Genomic DNA, 16973 nt, shown 5'->3' with positions numbered 1-16973 from the left:
GAAGACATAGACATATACCAGTCATACATATGTAAGCTTGAGGTGAGAATAAGTTTCTTTTTTCTTCTACTTTTAACCGTTAATGGCCAGACAAAAGAAGGGTTGCAATTAAGAAGATTCCTCGGCTTTTAAATTTACGTAAGTGTTAGTACTATAGTTTTCCTCTTTTAACTCTGTTGAAGTTGGCGCTGACCAAGAAATAAATTTCGGTTGGAACTTTCTTCAGTACAAAAGTAGAAGTAATAGTTGCAGCCCATTTTGTCCAGTGAGTCAAATTTTTCTTTTTCTTTTCCCACTTATATAATGCAATGTATCCAAAGGATGGCCTCCAAGAGACTAAAATTTGACTATAGTGTTATGATTTTGGATTTCAGAGGCCTTTTGACTAACTGTTGTCCAGTTGAATTAATCATACTCTTCAGTTTAGTTTGTCTAAAAAAAAAATCATATAATTATGAGAACTGTAAATATTGCATATAATAAACCTAGCAGTCTATTGGAATTTAGGAAGACCATTGAAAGGAAAAGAGAATAGAAGAAGAAAGCGTAAGAATTAGGACTTAATATTTGTTAGAGGCTAAATATAACCCTGTATATTATAACTAATAACTACAGAGTTCTTGGATTAGAGCTTTGAAAATATTAATTGTATAAAATAGAAATAATTATATTATATTGTATAAACCGTGAATACAGAATAGCTGTATATGATGAAATCTACTCTTGTAGCGTTGTAGTTACGAAACTTTTCCAATTAAGAAATTCTTAGTAGGAAGCGTTTTCTCGTGTGAATCTAAATTAATCAGCTGATTGGGCTTAGCCCATGTTAGCACAATGGGCCGAATAAACGATGAAACTTGAAACAAAAAATTGTGTGGATTGCCCTTCATACGGACTGATCTCTAATTTTTGTCCCTCAATTCGCTGGTCTTTAATTTTTTTGCCTACTTCTCATTTAATAAAAATTTGTAGGCTAAAGTTCCTTTTCACACCAGAGATTCTGGGTTCGATCCCCAACAGAGTTGAAAATAATAATAATTTCGCAAGACATAGGTTTCTATGAATATATGCTTATTCAGGCGAAGTTACATAGTGTCTATGCCTTGTCCGGCAAAGGTTCGTGGAAATTAGTTTTTACCTTAATTTCGCAACTATGCAACCTATGCCTTGTTCGGCAAAGCTTCGTGAAAATGAAGTTTTACCTTAATTTCGCAACTATGCCTATAGACATAGGTTCTATGTAGTTTCAAATGAACTTAAGCCTTGCGATTTTTTTTTTTAAACTCTTTTGGGGTTCTAACCCAAGATCCAAATGTCAGAATATTTTCGGTCACTTTTTTGTTACTTAAAGTACCAAAAGACAAAACTTACAGACCACCCCTGAATGGGACATTCATGTGAATGACCCAACTTGAAAATATTGTTGATTCTAAGGGCAATTCTGCAAATTGCCCTTCTTTTGGGTGGTCTTTAAATTTTGCCCCTCATATTTGTAATCTTTAAATTTTGCCCTTCGGCTAAAACCCATGGGTTCCAGGTTCGAACCCCCACTCAGTCAAAAATTTTAAAAAAATTCGCAAGGCATTAAATTTCGCTATGCTCCCACCGGCAGAATTTTAGTTATGTTTAACCAAAAGTCTGCCGATGGGGGCAGACTTTGCATTGAGGCATATATATATATTTTTATTTTTTTTACTTTTCAAGGTAAACTTTTAGTTATGCCTTAACTAAAAGTGTGCCCCATAAGACATAACTAAAAGTATGCCCCATAAGGCGGAACTTTTCCTTAAGGAATAACTAAAGTTATGCCGAACCCGACATAATTATAAGTTCCACCTTATAAGGCAAAGTTTATGCCTTAAGGAAAAGTTCCGCCTTAGGAGCATACTTTTAGTTATGCCTTAACTAAATGTCTGCCCTATAAGGCAGAGCTTTTCCTTAAGGCATAACTAAAAGTTTGCCCTATAAGGCAAAATCTATGTCTTAAGGAAAAGTTATGCCTTATGGGGCATACTTTTAGTTATGCCTTCACTAAAAGTCTGCCCCACAAGGCATAACTAGGAAAACACTTTTAATTAAGGCTTAACTAAAAGTCTGCCCATAAGTATGTCGGACCCGGCATACACCTGTTAAGGAATAACCAAAGTTATGCCGGACCCGGCATACTTATGCCAAGTAAGGCATAAGTATGTCGGGTCCGGCATAAGCCGAGTCCGGCATACACGCGACCCAAACCTTGCCTTGCGGTTTTTTTTTTAATTTATGCTTGAGTGGGGGTTCAAACCCAGAACTTCATGATTTATGCGCGAAGCTCAGGATTGCAACGCGAAGGGCAAAAATTAAAGACCAGCAACAACAATATGGGGGGCAAAATTTAAAGACCACCCCAAAAGAAGGGCAAGCCGCGCAAAAAAATGTGATTCTAATAGGTCCTATTTATCAAGTCCTTGGGCTTCTTCCTATTACTATTGCCTCTTCATTGATGTAAGGAACTTTATTCCTTATCAAAATTGATAATATGGTACAAAATTTTTGTTTCACATAGCTAATAGGAATAGAGAGTCTAATTGGAAAGCTTTATTAGGAACTGAACATATTACATTATGGCACAAATGGTGACCTTCTAGCAACTTAATTAGTATTGAACGACTAGGTTTAGACTACCCGTTGTAAATTGCATGCTTTTTACAATAACCATTTAAATGACCCGATTGTGTAAATATCTATTACATCGTCAAAACATAAATTTAAACTATATTTTAAGGTAGAATTTAAATTTTATACACCATTAATATAAACAACTTTTTATACCATCATGTCATCCAAATAATATATATCCAGGTAAATATATTACTTAAACTCTTTGAAGTAAACTAAAGCCTACTCCAAAGACTCTTAGGGGTCATTTGATACGCGGAATAAGATGGGATATCCCAGCATTAAGTTTGGTATTAATGTTATACCTTCTACCAAACATAGTGTAAAATGAAGCCCTAATTTAATTCTGAGATATCTCATCTTATCCTATCAAACTTGGAATTATTTTATCCCACTTCCCATATGAAATAAATTAGTCCTAGCACTATAATCCCGAAATAATTTAATCCGCGTACCAAACGACCCCTTAGGACTTGGTGCACCTACGTATTTTAGTTCTTGGGCCAGGACTTTCCTACTGGTCCATCCATGCACTGGGCTTATGTGATAACTTTTACTTTAGCCCAATATGTCATCTGCTGCGGCAGATGGGCAATTTGCAGGATTGTCCTTCGATGGGGTTGGTTTTTAATTTTTGTCCCTCAAAATGGCGATCTTTAACTTTTGCCCTTCAGGCAGAATTTCACTGCAAATTCTGCCTTAAGACAGAATTTCACTGCAAATTCTGCCTTAAGACAGAATTCGGGCCTTAAAGGCAAAATTCTGCCTTGCGAATTTTTTTTAGATAGCTGGGATTCGAACACACAATCTCGAGGTATTAGGCGAAGGGCAAAACTTAAAGACCACCAATTTGAAGGGCAAAAATTAAAGACCACCCCGAATGAAGGACAATCCGCGCAAAAAAAAAAAAAAAAAAGGCAAGAAATTACATAATGACCTTGGAAATTAATGGTCTTAAACTTTTGATCCCACTTGCCTCACGAGCAAACCTTCCAAGGTCAAAAGTCAAAACTTGTGAAATTTGAAGTTTTGTCCCTCGGGCAAATGGGGTCAAAAGTTGAAGAGTCAAGATCATCCACCTTCAAAATCATTGTTGTTTATCACCCCTCCTGTTGTCGATCTAGAATATATAAACTCCAAAATGTATACGCAAGTAGCCTTCTTTGCCTTCTATTTATTATTTTTATGTGGAAAAGGAGAAGAATATAGGAATTAGACAACAAATAATGGAAACGCATATAGAATAAAGTCGAATTCAGCAGCTCTTCAAATTTAGTAAGCAACGTATATTTCCTACTTATATATATATATAATTAATATTCAAATGTGCTCTGGCTATTAGAGAGAAAAATACTACCTACCTTTCTCGTTTGGCTAATGCCTCTGAAGATATCTACACATTAAAGATAGTGAATCAAATAGCAAAAAAGAACATAGTTGGTCAAATTATTCAGCCTGGCAATCTAACATTTTGAATCACATTGTAGCAACAAAAATACAATTGACTTAAAGTCTGATTCTAAAAGATTTAACAAAGAGCCATGCAATTTAATACAGAGTCAGCACAAAAGCTATTAGATTCACGTGAAGCCATAACAAATGCTAGATCAGCCCCTGACTCCACGTGTTTGTGACTGAGTCGTAGTTGTTGTTTATACTTTCAGCCAAAGGATCATAGTAGTATTACCAATCAAAAGGGAAAGGATCAACAAATTTAAACTATCATATCCCCGGCCACATGATCACTTATCTAGAGTTTTCTTCCAACTATTCTTGTTCCATACATATAGAATTGTCCAAGTTGAGAAAATAAAATAATGAACAGATAACTCAATTATCACAAGGAATAGAATAAATACTCACTCAAAAAGCTTTACCTGACAAAAAGAGATTAAAAAATGATAAGAGTTAGTGATCTGAGGTGTTAAAAGAGAAGAATCTCCACTACCAAAACTAGTATAAATAGAAGTCATATGACTGGCCATGTCAAGTGAGCAAGCCATAATAAACAAGAAATCAAATACAAGAGTCATTCTCTGTTCAGTTCCACACATATCCAATGGCATCACTTCAGTGCCAAAAGCCAGTTGCGCAACAAACTGTCTGCCAGAAAACCACCACTGTCACTTGCCACAAGGCGAATGAGCACCACTCTTTGGGTGACAAAATGAAAGAGATGGTAGGCAAAATGTATCACCACGAGAACCACGGTAAGCAATCCGCCTGCCATGGCACCACTGCTATGCATGGAGGTCATGGTAGCCACAGTCAGCAGACTGCATGCCATGGCGCCAAAACCCACCAATCAACAGGCCATGGCTCCACTGCTATGCATGGAGGTCATGGTAGCCACGGCCAGCAGGCTGCATGCCATGACGCAAAAACGCAACATTCAGCAGGCCATGGCTCCACTGCTATGCATGGAGGTCCCGGTAGCCACGGCCAGCAGGCTGCATGCCATGGCACCAAAACTCACCAATCAGCAGGCCATGGAGCCACTGCTATGCATGGAGGTCATGGTAACCCCAGCCAGCAGACTGCATGCCATGGCGCCAAAAATCACCAATCAGCAGGCCATGGATCCACTGCTACGCATGGAAGTCATGGCAACCACAACCAGCAGACTACATGCCATGGCTCAAAGAAGGAAGGTGGTTTCATGCATAAGATAGGTGATCAGCTCAAAACAATGAGGAGAAAGAAGAACAAAGATGGACGCTGCAGAGATGGCAGTGACAGCAGCAGCAGTAGCAGCAGTGATGAGAGCGACAACGAGAACTGTGGAAGGAGCAAGGTATAGCCTAACACCTTGGTCAATTTTTTATTCTACAGTCAACCCTATCTCTAACAGCGTCGTTTGTTCTGATATTTCTTGGTTGTTATAGCGAAATGTTGTTATATATATATATATATATATATAAATATAATATAGCATAACATGAAAGATTGGTTTCACAGAAAACATGGTTGTTATAGAAGATGGCTGTTATAGAGGTTTGACAATATTCAGTCTGATGGACACTGACAATACAGAAGAAAAAGATGATAATGTCATTGTTAGTAGTAGGTATATTTATCAAATGTTTAACAAAATTGATCTAAAAAATGGGACATCCACAAACTGTGAAAGGGAACAGATCTAGAATCAGTTAGTGTATTCCTCAACAATGCTCAATTTCATAGAGCTAGCAATTTTACTAGTTACCAAACTTACCTCGAAACCTAAGTTGTTATTTTGCTTTTGCAGAGGGGGAGTTGCTGAAGAAGTAAGCTGCAATAATCAAGTAAGAGACAGAAGCTATACCACTAATGAACTTCTGTTGCTCAATAATTATGTACTTTATTTAAAGGAGAGAGACGTGTGCTCTGTGTGTGTGAGTGTGTCTGTGAGAGAGTGAGATGTGCTACATGAATAAATGCTACTAATTCTATGTACCTATCAACTATGGTCTATCCAGTAATGAAATAATGTTCTGAGATAGGCAGTCTCTTCTTCTCTCCCTCTTTTTTTTTTTTTTTTTTTTTCTTTTCTTTTTCTGGATAATTAATCAATATTGCCTAATGGTGAAAAATGAAATGGACAAACAATGAGCAAAGACATGGAACTCCATGTGCACACAACATGGAAGGAGTAAGAGTCGCTAATAAGAGAAAAAAAAAAAGAGGAAAGAAAGAATCAATCATAATGGAATGATCATTTTCTCCGCATTTGGATAAAACTTCCCATTCTACTTCTTAGAGTTATACGCAGCAGAGCAAGTCATGATTTCAAAGCGGATAAATATAATTTTTGAAGGATTTGTTAGTACCCAAGCAAGTTTATCTTCTTTCTGACCATTCAAATGAGATGTGAGAATTAAGAGGAATGCTCAAAACATCCTGGCAACTCCTCATAAGAATTCCAGAAACTAATAAGAAAGTAGATAAATGTAAAATGAAAATAAAAGAAAGGATTAAACTGTTCTGGCTACTCATGAACGTATTAGCAAATGAAAGAGTATATCAGATATTTAGGATTAAACTGTTCTGGCTACTCATGAACTTAGTAGCAAATGAAAGAGTATACTCTATCAGATATTTGGAGGCCTTGATCCTACTGCATTTTATAAGACTAAAAGCAGGAACCAGATGATCACAGAATCCAAAAGAAAAATTCAATGAGATCGCACAAGAGACAGAAGCACCATCCGGACCCAAGGAAGGACAGACATATAGCTTTAGGAATGAGTTCAGTTGAACCCACCCTTCTTGATTAAGACCATATACATGTGTGTATCTGTGAAGAAAACTTGAAAAAGTAGTATAAATATTAAGTTCTATACCCATGTCGAAAGAGAGAACTTTGAACACATTAAGTTTAAATCTTGAATTTGGCTCTGTCCAGTCCAGCCTGTAAACCAAGGAAGAGAGTATATTGAAACTAATCAAACTCTGGCAGATATTTACGGGCCTAGAGGACTACGCATATGTTAACAACAAAATAATGAATGACCATGTTCATAAATCCCAAACCCAAAGAGACGGATAGCAGAGACAGAGAGAAGGAGAAATCTAGTCCATTACACAAAATTCTTTACTCGCCTAGAGGCATAACAATAACAACTACTAGTTTACTACTACTATGCCTTAGTTTCAAAAAAGTAGGAGTCGGTTATATGAATCCTCACTTACCACGTTACTCCATTTAAATCATCTCATGCCAATATTTTGCAAATATAAATAGAAACTATTACGTGTAAAACCTACAAATCTACAATAGAAGTGCAAATGTGTAAAACATATTCTCAACTAATATATTGTTTATATAGATATTTTTCTTTCATTGTGGCCTATCTTTTGCTAAGTCTGCATGAATACCTAGAAATTGTAGGTCCCTCGAGATAACTTCCTTCCATCTGATTTTAGGTCTACCTCCTTCTCTTTTTACATCTTCATCCCATTGTTTCACACATGTGCATATAGAGATCAACGTAGGACAAGACCAAACCATCTCAAGCAACCTTCTATCGTTTTATACTCGAAGTATGCTACTTGAACCTTCTTGCGAAGGTGATCATTTTTAGCCATAGTTCAAACCTAAAAGATGTCGACTACCTCAACAATTCTCAACTAGTTGGCCTTCAATTGAGAGCACCAGCAATAGGCACTATTTACAAGAAGAAATGACTAATAATGTTTTCATGATTTCCAATTAAATAGTAAGTTGATTCGCCTTCACTATTAGTCAAGATGAGAATAAGATTCAGCACTGCTTCTCTCAGAAATTTACACTTCGATCCTTCTAGAGAAAATCGTTAAATTGTTGGCCCATCAAACTTTCAAGATTTAAATAGCAAATGAATTCCAGCATTTCCTTTTCCTTTTCCTTTTTGGGTTCTATTTTATTATGCAAGTCTCCTAAGTCTGAACAGAACAATTTCTTCTTGTATTTTTTCAAATGAAACAGGAGGAAGAAAAGGTATGGGAATCTCAAACGGACGGCAACCAGTCTTATTCTTTCTGCAATTCTTGTAAAAGCCAATAGGTCAGTTCATGGGCTACATTACCACTTCTTCGTGCAGTGCAATATATGTGGGGAATGCGGTCAAAAGCTCGGTTGAAGGATTTGGAATTTTTTTTTGATAATCAAAACATTTAAAGCAAAGAAGGATTTGGAATATAAACATAAGGGAAAAAAAAAAGGAATTGGCCGGGAATAGAATGAGATGCTCTTCAAAGTTTAGCCTTTGGCAGAAAAGGAGATTCAAAGGTAATAGGACAACTGATGAGATAAGAAAAAAAAAACCCACCCACTAACTCATGTTGATATTGTACATGTATATATATATGCACATAGAGTGTTATTTTCCCTATATATATATATTTCAGTCATTCTTTGAATATCAAGCAAGAAGAAGGCAATAGTCCAGAAGACAATATCTCTAGTGCCAATTCAACCACTCATGGCATCAGTCCAATGGAACAAGCCCACTCAACAAAACAATCATGTTCAACCCTCCACCTTGTGCAACAAAACCAGCCCCCGAACAGGCCAAAAGGCTGGTTGCAACAAGACAAGCACTCCAACTAGCCAAAAAACTGTGTGCAACAAGACTTGCACCCATACAAACCAAAAGGCAAATAATGAGAACCACTCTTTCACTGAAAAAATGAGAGGAATGGCACACAAAATGTTTCACCATGAACCTCATACTCAACAGGGCCAGAAGGCACACACCCAGCAAGGACGCCGGTCTGTCTGCCATGCGTCCTGTGCAACTCATGGCACTCATAATAACCAGTCCCAGCACTCTGCATCCCATGGTTCAACTGCAACTCATACTACAACTAATGGAAAGAAAAAGATGGAAGTCCACTGCATGCCTACTATTATGAGGAAGAAGAACAAAGAAGAAAAATACAAGTTCAGCGACAGCAGCAGTAGCAGCAGTGATGACAGCGATAATGAAAAGTGTGGAAGGAAGAAGGTATGATCCACAATTCAGAAGGCAATTGTGTTAATAACCATTTATCTTCATGAAAGCTTGGTATAACGTTTCACAATGATCACGACTGTGAAGCTTTGTTCTGAAGTAACATGTCTTAAAATTTATAAATAAATGTTTTCTTACTTTTTAGCCAATAACCAGAGCACATCAAACTTTTCTTTACTACAACCTAAAATTCTTGTTTTGTGTGAAGAACTAAGAGAGGAGTCCTGTGAAAGATCAACTACAAGAAGTGCAGAATGAAAGCAACTTCAATAAGGCATTCATTAACATATCTTATACCTAAATGGAGGAATGATGTGTCGTGTCAGTATCATTTTGATTATGCAAAGAAAAATTTCATCGTCGAATTTAAGTGATCAGAAGAAAGAAAATATGTTCTTTTAACCAATAAATATGGCCATATAATCTCGCTACAACTGCTTTAGCATTACCTAAACCAAACAAAACAGAAATTGGGTGGTCAGAAAATACCTCATGAACGGGGTTGCACATATAATAGCCAATGACTGCTTATATCCTTTCCAAATCTTATAGAAAACGAAGAAAACCCGATTAGAAGTCCATATATCTTGGCTATAAGCAAAACCACAAAAAAAATTCCAGAAACTACCTATAGGAACCTTGCTACTTCTTTAAGTGAGTACATACCATATTTGTCATATAGAAGCTTGGTCCATTGCATGAAAATACAACATGAAAGTAATGGAATCATAGAAAAATAGACGTAGGGGATACACTTGAGGTGGGCAAAATAACTTGCGGCTAATGCTTTAAATACTAATACTAGTAGTGTGTTACAGGGAGCAACATTTGCAGATATGCTACAACAATGACAAAACAAAAAAGAAACCCCCTACAAAAAAAAAAAAAAAAAAAAAAAAAAAAAAAATCCTACACTAAAGGAGGAATTCATGAAGCATCTTTGCGCAAACTGGACAAAAACTTTTAAAATATCACCCATTTCTTACAGTTAGGTACTTAAAAGTCACCCCTCTTTCGCGTGATTAGAAACAAAAGTTGCAATAGCATGAACAGCAAGCTTTTCAGCTTCCTCTTGGGTGGACTGAGCCAACTGCAAGTGCTTTTTGCCAATTTTGAAGGAGTGATCACCACCGTCAACCACATATAATTCATTAGCACACTTCATTTTCTTTCTTACAGCTTCCAGCTTCTCCAGTGAACAAAGCCCATCTTTGCTACCCTACATGAACATAAGCCATACAAAATCTTGAGAATGAATAAGTTTACACTTAGCACCATCACCCCCTCCCAAACAACTATATGGTATTATAGTAATGGCTGAGAACAAACATGATTATTTGAGATGTGAATAATATAACAAAATTAGATATATGACCTAGCAAAGTAGCCATGAGTGCACAAAAGCAGTCAAAAGAAATCATAATGAAACGTATTTATGTATGCATGTATGTCGGTTCAAATGTATATATTAGCCCGACCTATAACAAGTATGCGTATAGCCCATCTGTAAGCAATTCAGATTTAGCTAATGTGTATGCCCATTCTTGTGAATATTAAATAATGCCCGTGTAAGAAATAAGCCTCCATAAGAGACCTTTATGTCCATGTAACACAGATCCATCTATAAGCAAGTGCTTTTACCTGCACAAACATAATAGGTGCATCAATTTGTAACAGCAATTCATCTCGTGTTGCACCCTTTGCACCCTGAAAGATTTGCAACTAGACTTACAAAAGAGACATAAAAATGACTGTGTATATTCAGTAAAAGATAACTACTCAAAGGTTAAAAACAACTATAATAACGGCAAACTTTGCATGCATTTACATGGAGTATATATTTTCACTGCAATCTATACAGATAAATGCCTAAACATCTCCGCCGGTATAACCAAATAAGTAATGAACACCATGAACATGAGCATCCAACTCAAAAACTAATGTGATCGCTTTGGTTCTTGATTAAGTTGCTCAGGTACCTGCACTTAGTTTATATTACGAGCATTCTAATCTAAATAATCAATTTAAACCACTAAGGAGTGACAGAGCACTTGCTTTTGGAATAAGACTGAATGCAGCACATCACGCAAATAACATGTACATAAACATCAAACACAAATAGATTCTCGAGAGCAACCAATTCCAATTGTGCATCTATGAATTGCAGTGATGCGAAGTGTCTGTGTGTAATGTACATACTCAAACATTTTGTAGGCTCCAACGACCAAAGAATAGATGCAAGTACTCAAGAACCATTACATCGAAATAGCTATCAAGAAAGATTAGAAAATAATCTGAAGTGCTAAAAATAGATAAATTAGCAACGAGGAAATTGAGGATTTTCTTCTTATAAACACTTAGATTTATAAATAACTGTTATTCTTCTCCAAATTCTAATTTGCAATGGACTTTTGACTTATGGAAAAGATATTAAAAATGACAAATTGTAGAGCAGCTCCTTAGTTTCAAATAAAGGGAATAACAATCCAGATTTAACAACCAGGGAAAACAGATGTTTAAGTTGGTGTTTACGACTCAAACCAACTGGCGTCCAACTGTCGTCCATGAGGATGCAAACACAAGCTAAAATTTGTATCCATCTTACTAGCTTGTGAAAAAAGAGAGATGCAAGTTTTATAAGTTTTTTAAGATCTTTTAGTTGTATGCTAAGAATAAATAATTCAATCCAGCACTAGAAACATACAAAAATCCATGAACATCAGCAAAATACATGTTGGAGGTAGAATCTCAACTGCCTAAGCTTTAAAAATATAGACATAGATTTTCCAAATCAATCATCATTAACTAATCCAGCTTGAGCGAAAAAAGAGAAGATTAAAGAAGTAAATAAAACAAAAGGATACAGTTTACATGCATCACAATTCAAAACTGCACAGCAGGAATTAATGCTGTGATACAGATGGGTAAGAAGGACAGGACTATTATCAGGACAATAGATAACCTTTAATGGGTAACCCAAGCAAACGATAGCTGAAACGCCGATGCCATTAACAGCTACCATGCAGCTAACCCTACACCAAAAGAGGACTTTTTTTGTGAAGAGGACATTTGTTGCATGTATTAACATGTAATCAAATGGCATTACTTTGTACTTCATCAATTCTCTGGTGCACCAAGGCATTGAATACATTAGATCAGGCAATGCACCCCAAAATAAACATGATTATGTGAAATATTAAAGAAAAAATCTAAGTGTCTTTCAGCATAATATCTCAAAGAAACAATGCAAATACTGAAATTGGAAAGTAGTAGAACATCCAGCAAACCAAATTTGAGCAAAGGTAATAACTCATAATAAAAAGTAAGATATCTACACATAAGTTACTTGTAACAATACTACAGACATCAGAATGAACACATACTGAAGTACCTCGGTCAAAAGAGGTCTAGAAAGTAAGGACCCGGGCATCCTTTCTGACTACCATCCTGATACATAATTTGTACTAGAAACTCAACTCAAGATAAATTACCCTTTTTTCTTTATTCACAAAGGTTATAATTAGGTTGTCTGGATGACATCAACTGATTTCACGTAAAACAGGATAAAGTTTCAAATTGGGAAAAGTATGGTTATAAGAATAAAGTAACACTTATAGTTGGCACTTTACTGAGAGAAATATTCAGGTATTGATGGCGATACATGGTGTTCTAAACGCAAGCAATAACTATCACCTTGAACCCATTGACTTCCCAACCAAGATCAGTGGATGCCCAGGGTATTTAGCAGCAACCTCTTTGACAATATTAGAGTGAAAATCAACCAATTTTTCTGCCTTGGGGGGTGCTCTCCTCTTTCCACCAGACATGTCTGCCAGAGTCCATAAAATTTCAGCAGAAAAGTATGCATTATACAGGTGTGCTGTTTATACGTGGAATGACACATAAATCTTACATGGGTAGTCAAACGTCACAACTTCAGCAGCATTCAGTGCCTTGGTCAACATCTCCTTCCATCTTCACAAAGCTAGGATAAGTTATACAAAAGCTTTATGCTACTTATAAAGCATGTAGCTAAACTCCAATTTTGAAAAAGCCATTTACACGTAACTAACATTCTTTCTTGAAATGTTTAGCATGGAAGAAAATACTATATAAAATCATATAAGTTGGCTAATAGAATAGTTTGGTGATATTTCTATGTATTAAATAACAACAAAGTATTTGTTGATTGAAGCAAATGATACAACAACAACAACAACATACCCAGTGAAATCCCACAATGTGGGGTCTGGGGAGGGTAAAGTGTACGCAGACCTTACCCCTATCTCGGAAGATAGGGAGGCTGTTTCCGAAAGACCCTCGGCTCAAGAGAAAACACAACGAGAAAGGTTAAATATGCACAAGCAGTTCAAAGCAAAATGCAAATGAAACTAAAGGAAGCGAATAAGTCAAAATAGAGTAGTCTAAAAAAGGGAGTAGTAGCTACCACAGATAAATAAGATAATCGAAGTACAAGAAACAACATATAGTAGCAAGAAACAAAGGACAATAGACTATAGATCGAAACCGCGACTACCTACTAGGACTCTGGCAGACACCCTCTCATTCCACGTATAAACAGCACACCTGTATAATGCATACTTTTCTGCTGAAATTTTATGGACTCTGGCAGACATGTCTGGTGGAAAGAGGAGAGCACCCCCCAAGGCAGAAAAATTGGTTGATTTTCACTCTAATATTGTCAAAGAGGTTGCTGCTAAATACCCTGGGCATCCACTGATCTTGGTTGGGAAGTCAATGGGTTCAAGGTGATAGTTATTGCTTGCGTTTAGAACACCATGTATCGCCATCAATACCTGAATATTTCTCTCAGTAAAGTGCCAACTATAAGTGTTACTTTATTCTTATAACCATACTTTTCCCAATTTGAAACTTTATCCTGTTTTACGTGAAATCAGTTGATGTCATCCAGACAACCTAATTATAACCTTTGTGAATAAAGAAAAAAGGGTAATTTATCTTGAGTTGAGTTTCTAGTACAAATTATGTATCAGGATGGTAGTCAGAAAGGATGCCCGGGTCCTTACTTTCTAGACCTCTTTTGACCGAGGTACTTCAGTATGTGTTCATTCTGATGTCTGTAGTATTGTTACAAGTAACTTATGTGTAGATATCTTACTTTTAATATACGTGTATTCTCGAATTGGCTAAGCACCCTCTCACGTACAATACCTGAGTATGTCATGACATGTCAGCATGCATGGGCCACCAGGGCCAGGGTCCCACCAGGGGTCCCCACATAAGGTCTGCGTCCACGCCACCTTCCCCAGACCCCACTTGTGGGATTACACTGGGTATGTTGTTGTTGTTGCATTTGCAGTAACCAATTTCCAACACACCTCAAATCCCAAATTAGTGGATTAGCTATAGGAATCCAATATATTTCTACATCCATAGTTCAAACATTTTTTTCAGCTCGATATCAGTCTACCACCACCCTCCTCCTTTACCCAAACTTAGAACCAGCTACGTTTTAAGAAACTCAAGTAGGTGTAACTTAAGCTACGTGGTTGGATTCAGAGGCCTGATTATGGATTCACGTGAACCTAGCAGCTTTTGCGCAGACTCTCCCTCTCTCTCTCTCTCTCACTACATATATATAGTGAAAAATTTACTAAATATCTATAAATGTTTGACTATGAACCCAAGTATCATTATAATATTAATTTGACATCACTGTAGGAACCCATAAACTTCAAATTTTAGATTCGGCTATGTACAAAAAGTGTATCACCTATTAAAATCAAAATCCATAGACTTCCTCTGTTTCGATTTATTTGACTCGCTTCCCTTTTTAGTCTGTTTCAGAAAGAATTTCACTTTCTATATTTTTTTTTGAAACTAGTAACTGCCACTTTCTATATTTAGTAACTCTTTATGCTCAAAATCTTACATGGCATATTTAAGACCACAAGACTCAAAGTTTAAAATCAATAGGAGTACATTACATACATCTTTAATTTAAGACCACAAGATCCAATTTTTTTATTTTCTTAAACGCCGTGACAAGTCAAACTAAGATAAACAAATTAAAAGTGAAATTACATAAAAGAGAAATGACCTGATCATCCAATCAGAGGTGGAAGGAGCACCAGCACCATGAGCAAATACAACTACTGCTGACTTTTTAAAACTTCCATTAACCTCTTCTACTTGTTGCTTTATTCTATCTTTTGCTTCTTCTTTCTGCACTGTACGTCGTCTCTTCGAAGCTCGTTGGGTCGACATTTCTACCAATTCCTGTGAATACAGGCACAAGTTTATTGTTTAAGTATATTAAACTTATTTATATTCACAACTTATGCTCGATGGACAACAAAAGCTTTAGCTAGGGAATTTTCTGAAGCAAAGACTATTTTTTAAATTTTTTGTTAAGAGAGGCCAAAAAATCAAGACCACCTAAGGCCATTTGTGAGCTTAACCCGAGCTTCTAACAAACTAAGTCCTAGCCCGTGGGCCTACTTTCGGGTTAATACCACTACTGGTGAATTTTTTCGAACTTTTACTCACCTCTGCTTCTTTTTCTTCCATTTTTTGTTTTTTCCTATCTTTTGTTTCTTCTTTCTGCTCTACACTTATGCGCTTTGATGCTCGTCGGCTCGACATTTGGATCGGAAAACTGATGCCCTAACTGGAACTTTGAACACCTAGTTTTGCCGATATTGATTTTCGCGCCTAATTTTGGGGGAAGTTAGCAGAACGGGAGGTAAAATATGGGCTGGGCTGAAAAGAAGATCATGGAAATAGGCCCATGGGCTGGGATTTGTTTTGGGGTTGAATCCATTGTTGGCTTTCTCTAGTTGGTATATGTAGATTATACATCATTTTTTTGTGCGGATTGGCCTTCAAAAGCACTGATCTTTAATTTTTGCCCTTCGCCTAAAACCCTAAGGTTCTGGGTTTGAACCCTAACTCAGTAAAAAAAAGGAAATTTTGCAAGGCAGAGGTTTGGATTAGCAAGGAAGAGTTTACCTTAGGCAGAATTTTGAATGCAAAGCTCTCCTTACATGCAGAGTTTGCAAAACCTTACATGAACAAGTAAGGTAGAAAAATTCTGCCTGACGCAGAGTTTTGCAAGCAAATCTCTGTCTTGCGAAGCCAAACTCTACCTTGTGATTTTTATTTTATTTTTTACTGAACAGGGGTTTGAACCCGAAACCAAGGGATTCTAACGAAGGGTAAAAATTAAAAACCACCCCAAAATAAGGGCATTCCTGCGAATTGGCCTTATACATTAATTATACACAGTTATACATATATGTACCTAAAATAATGCATATGTTATATATATATATCCACCAACAATATTTAGTCTAAGCAGTTCGATAGACGGCTATTTAAGTTAGTTCTTCTTTGTTTGCTAGGATCTCATATGAATTTAATTAATTGAAGATATATGTGTTGAACCATATATTAAAGGATCAAAATCACATAACTACCGATAAAGAGGGACCAAAAGTACTATTCTCCTATAAAATAAAAGAAAAATTGTCTTCCCATGGGTCATTGGAGCCAAACTCTCTCTAAAAGTTTACACATTTCTAAAAGGCCCTTTCTAAAATGGATAAGTTAAATTAAATAATATTTTACACTATTAATTATCCAAATTTTGCAGGAAGTTTGCAAAACGGTGGAAATATACGGGCTGGGCTGAAAAGAAGATCAATAAGGTAGGCCCATGGTCTAGGATTAATTTTCGGGATTTTTATATAAAAAGCCTGTCGAATCTATTGTTTGCTAGCTGGTAGAGTGGTATATTATAGATTATACGTTGATGCTACATGGTTATACATATATTGTACACAAATTTTATATTCATTG

The 16973-nt window shown here is 36.4% G+C and overlaps 3 protein-coding genes across 3 annotated transcripts; 2 read left to right on the top strand and 1 right to left on the bottom strand.

Annotated features, from left to right (window-relative positions):
* The first annotated feature begins 4634 nt into the window (after window positions 1–4634).
* Window positions 4635–6137, top strand: LOC132634806 (cold shock protein CS66-like). The gene is made up of 2 exons (XM_060350894.1): window positions 4635–5452; window positions 5906–6137. Exons 1-2 carry the CDS (start codon window positions 4718–4720, stop codon window positions 5918–5920), a joined length of 750 nt encoding a protein of 249 aa, XP_060206877.1. The 5' UTR covers window positions 4635–4717; the 3' UTR covers window positions 5921–6137.
* Window positions 6138–8600: 2463 nt separating this feature from the next.
* On the top strand, window positions 8601–9131 carry LOC132637066 (uncharacterized). The gene has a single exon (XM_060354215.1). It carries the CDS (start codon window positions 8601–8603, stop codon window positions 9129–9131), a length of 531 nt encoding a protein of 176 aa, XP_060210198.1.
* A 761-nt stretch (window positions 9132–9892) lies between these two features.
* Window positions 9893–15853, bottom strand: LOC132634805 (uncharacterized). Its single transcript, XM_060350893.1, has 7 exons — window positions 15663–15853; window positions 15214–15392; window positions 13045–13106; window positions 12825–12960; window positions 12094–12163; window positions 10773–10838; window positions 9893–10350 (listed from the first exon to the last, which is right to left on the bottom strand). The coding sequence occupies exons 1-7, from the start codon at window positions 15756–15758 to the stop codon at window positions 10135–10137; spliced, it is 825 nt and encodes a 274-aa protein (XP_060206876.1). The 5' UTR covers window positions 15759–15853; the 3' UTR covers window positions 9893–10134.
* Window positions 15854–16973: the final 1120 nt, after the last annotated feature.

This window comes from Lycium barbarum, chromosome 4 (assembly GCF_019175385.1).
Source record: "Lycium barbarum isolate Lr01 chromosome 4, ASM1917538v2, whole genome shotgun sequence".
Classification (NCBI taxonomy): Eukaryota; Viridiplantae; Streptophyta; class Magnoliopsida; order Solanales; family Solanaceae; genus Lycium; species Lycium barbarum.
This window is presented reverse-complemented; position numbering and strand designations above follow the sequence as displayed.

Excerpts from the sequence above, each read along its gene's own strand:
- LOC132637066 (XM_060354215.1), top strand. The coding sequence starts at position 8,601 with ATGGCATCAGTCCAATGGAACAAGCCCACTCAACAAAACAATCATGTT.
- LOC132634805 (XM_060350893.1), bottom strand. The coding sequence starts at position 15,758 with ATGTCGAGCCGACGAGCATCAAAGCGCATAAGTGTAGAGCAGAAAGAA. Across the intron at positions 13,107-15,213 it reads ACCTCTGATTGGATGATCAG|ATGGAAGGAGATGTTGACCA; the intron begins GTCATTTCTCTT and ends AGCTTTGTGAAG. Across the intron at positions 12,164-12,824 it reads GGGAAGTCAATGGGTTCAAG|GGTTAGCTGCATGGTAGCTG; the intron begins GTGATAGTTATT and ends CTTTTGGTGTAG.
- LOC132634806 (XM_060350894.1), top strand. The coding sequence starts at position 4,718 with ATGGCATCACTTCAGTGCCAAAAGCCAGTTGCGCAACAAACTGTCTGC.